The sequence below is a fragment of the Microcebus murinus genome, chromosome 4 (genome assembly GCF_040939455.1).
Source record: "Microcebus murinus isolate Inina chromosome 4, M.murinus_Inina_mat1.0, whole genome shotgun sequence".
NCBI lineage: Eukaryota > Metazoa > Chordata > Mammalia > Primates > Cheirogaleidae > Microcebus > Microcebus murinus.
This window is the reverse complement of record NC_134107.1, coordinates 4,395,982-4,399,390: the sequence shown is the minus strand read 5'-3', so window position 1 is coordinate 4,399,390 and position 3,409 is coordinate 4,395,982. Positions and strand designations below refer to the sequence as shown.

Here is a 3,409-nt window from a genome sequence, read left to right as displayed (position 1 = left end):
CGCTGTCCCCTGGGAGGCCATCGCAAGACAGCGGGACAGCCCACCGAGCAGCCCGGCTTCTCTGCTGCTCCTACCCGGCCTTGCGGAACAAAACCCACGGAGCTACAACCCCAGCCCCATTCTTTAAAACCCAGTGTGCCGCACCAGAAGCGGGTTTGCATTCAGAAGGCTCTCGTGTGTCTGCGCTGAAATGAAATGTTCACGTTTTCCTCCGATTAAGCAACCTGCCTCATGCCTGCGGGTGACTTTTCAGCGAATCTCCACGGGCCGGGACCTGGTCCCTGTGCTGCCCGCGGGGAGACCGTCAAGTCTCACCCACGAGGTTTTGAAAATGGGCGCCCTGCGCAGCGCCACGCTCCTGGTGACCAGGGACACGCCACCCGCGCCCGGAGCGCCCCTTTCGTTTCCCGCTCACGCCCCTCCACGAGGCAAGGTGTCGCTGCCTGCGACGTCCCCGCTCCCGGAGTGACCCGGGTGGATCTCGAGGGCCGGGCTCTGACTAGGCCTAGGTGGGCATCGCCGAGGGGAGCTGTCCTCCCCAGGAAGGAGGAGCCACGGGTTGTGGGCCCATTCTCCTGAGGAGGAACATCTGGGCTGTTCCCGCTCCTCGCCTTTTTCCACGAGGCTGGCTCAACTCTTCCCTGCAGAAGAGGGCAGCCCCAGGGTCACTGCAGGCCTGGCACTGGTCGCTCTCCACGCGGACCCAGGGAGTCCGTGGCCAGGAGCGGCCCCATCGCGCTCAGCGGAGGTGCACACTGGCCTCGGTCCGCCCAGAGTACTTTCGAGCTGCGCAGGGTCCTGAGCCCTAAGCCTGCTGGCCCCGCCCACCGCTCCCACCCCCACGGTTCACTGAACTACACACCTCTCCACCCTAGGGCCGCCTCGGCTCCGGCCTCCCTCCTAGGTCTGGCTCACACACGCCCCCTCACCAGAGTGTGCACCCTCGGGCGCATCCACGCCCACCCGGGGACCCCCGAGTGGACTGCAGACCCCCGAGTTCTGGCACTGCAAGGTCAGTGGCAGGGGGGCGGCGGGAGTTAGGGCGGGCCATTCCCAGGTGGTGCCAGGACTGGGGGCCCTGGGGACTCTGCAGGGCTCCTGGCTTAAGGGGAGAGGCGGACTGCAGCCCGACTGGACCCTGGGGGCAGGGACCCACCAAAGGCCAAGGCACGGGTGGGAGGAGGCCCTCTCCTGGGCACTAGCAGCTCCTCTACGGGGGAGGCAGCAGTCCGTGCAGTTTGGGCTAAAGGCCTTGGTTCTTCAGACGCCTGATGTTCCTTATAACTGGGCTGAGAGGTCACCAGGTTTGACTGGCTTCCCCAGACAGCCCCCATCCCAGAGGCGCAGCAAGGATGCCTGGTGGACCCCGGGAGGCAGCAGTCAGGAGGACCATGGCTGGATCTCCCGGGAGGGCCTGGGCTCCTTCAGCAGCTCCCCCGGATGCAAAGCCCAAAGCCGGGGGCCCTGGCCCAGGGCCTGAGCTACACAGGCCCCCAGAAGCCTGCTCCAGGCAGCCCAGAGTCAGGCTCGGTCGTCCCGGGCCTGAAGGTGTTCTGGACGCAGTGAGCCCCTGGGTCGCGGCTCTGGCTCAGGACTCTGCACCTGAGAGACCCCCACCAAGGCCTGGTCCAGCCGCTCTTTCCAGCGGGAGGCCAGAAACCAGCAAGCCCGAGGACGACGTGCTCCCCGCAGAGCTGCCCAGAGGGCGAGGAGTCCTGCGTGGATGACCCCTGGGCTCCATCTCAGACCTAGGTGGGGGCCCCTTGGCAGTGCCCCACCCCCAGGTAGATTCACGGCACCCTTAGGAACACGAGCACTTTATTGACCCCCAAGGGGACAGGTGTGTGAGTATGAACCCCTGTACAAAGGGATGGGGCCAGGGCAGAGGCCAGGTACGGGGGAGGTGGAGCACCAGGTGGAGCACGGAAGATGGAGGGAGATGGAGGGAGGTGGAGCACGGGAGGTGGAGCACAGGAGGTGGAGCATGGGCGTCACAGGCCTGGGTAGCCACCAACAGCCTTGATGTTGCCTCTGGTCCTAGGTTAAGTTTTGGACGCTGACCACCGTGGCGACGATGATCAGAATGGTCCCAAGGATGCTGAGGACCAGGGCCCAGACATTCAGGCACTTGGCGGTGGAGGCGTAGGCCTGGGCCCCGGTCAGGTCGCCCACCATCTTCCTGTCCCTAGACTGGGGGAGACGAGATGGTCAGGGGCCCAGGAGCCAGGATGCATGTCCCTCCTTCCCCGGGCTCCTCCCTGCCCCCAGCAGGCTGCCCCTGCCCTTCCCCACAGCCAGGACCACCCCTGCCTTCCCCACAGCCCCTCCAGGACCCTCAGGGCTCTTCCTCCCTGCTCTGGGCCAGTGCAGACTGCCCACCCCACCCGGGGGAAGTCCCCTGGGAGTGAGCGCCCCTGCAGTTCTGAGAGCCCGCGCTGCGCAGTCTGGCTTTCCGGCCTGGCCTGTGGGGAGGATTCCCTGGCCTGTGGGGAGGATTCCCGTGGCTGGGGGTGGGGGGACCCAGCCAGCCCCACGCAGACCCCTGCTAGCCCCATGCTGGGAAGACCCCCCAGGCCTCACACACACACAAACACACACACGCAGGTCATACACAACACACAGGCCAGGCACACTCTGGGAGAGATACACACACACACACACACATACAAGGACACACAAGCCCCCAGGCAGGTGGGGGGCAGGCGCACACGCACTGTTCTGGAGCGGCCCCCACGCGCCCACACGCACCTTCACGGAGTAGGCGAATGCTATGAAGCCCAGGCAGCAGCAGTTCAGGAAGAGCGTGTTGAACAGGGACCAGACAACGTGGTCGGGCACGGCGGTGTCGCTGTGGACGTGGATCACGGTGGATGTGGAGGTGGCGGGGCCGTGGGGCGTCCCCAGCACGGCCACCTCGTGCTCCTCCTTGAGCACCTCGTAGTTTGGGGGGAGCCCAGCTTGGGCCCGGGTGAAGAAGGTCTGGGGAGTGTGGCTCATGGTGCCAGGCGGAGACCAGCAGTGGGTCTGTAGGCTGCTCAGCAGGGCCCTCCTTTCCCCTCTGGTTTCGGTTTCTCAGAGTTTTCCTTTCCTGGCATTGAGCAAATTGGAAATTGGCTGGGGACTGAGAGGGCGGGAACACATTCCAGAGGATCAAATTACTTTAGGGAAATGGGGGGGGAGGCCTGAGGGGTGAGGGAGGGCTTCCTGTCCTGGGACCCAAGGCGGGAGTGTCTCAGCTGAACTCCAGGCTCTTTAGTGTTGGGGAGGCCTGGGGACTTTTGGGGCCTGGGACCCCCCCACCCCAGGCCAACAGCTTCAAGCCTCACTGCCCCAGTTCAGAGCTCTGCCAGGACCCACAGGGGCCCCACACTGCAGCCCTTAGAGAGAGCCCCCCAAAGCTGGCACCGGC

The 3,409-nt window shown here is 65.4% G+C and overlaps 1 protein-coding gene across 1 annotated transcript; it reads right to left on the bottom strand.

Annotated features, from left to right (window-relative positions):
• Positions 1-1,912: 1,912 nt before the first annotated feature.
• LOC105874070 (interferon-induced transmembrane protein 3-like) lies at positions 1,913-3,092 on the bottom strand. The gene is made up of 2 exons (XM_012769578.3): positions 2,749-3,092; positions 1,913-2,190 (listed from the first exon to the last, which is right to left on the bottom strand). The coding sequence occupies exons 1-2, from the start codon at positions 2,995-2,997 to the stop codon at positions 2,038-2,040; spliced, it is 402 nt and encodes a 133-aa protein (XP_012625032.1). The 5' UTR covers positions 2,998-3,092; the 3' UTR covers positions 1,913-2,037.
• Between the last annotated feature and the right edge of the window lie 317 nt (positions 3,093-3,409).

What these genes read in the sequence shown, in the direction of transcription:
- LOC105874070 (XM_012769578.3), bottom strand. Translation starts at nt 2,997, where the DNA reads ATGAGCCACACTCCCCAGACCTTCTTCACCCGGGCCCAAGCTGGGCTC. An exon ending in CATTCGCCTACTCCGTGAAG is followed by an intron (nt 2,191 to 2,748) that starts GTGCGTGTGGGC and finishes CGTCTCCCCCAG; the next exon opens with TCTAGGGACAGGAAGATGGT.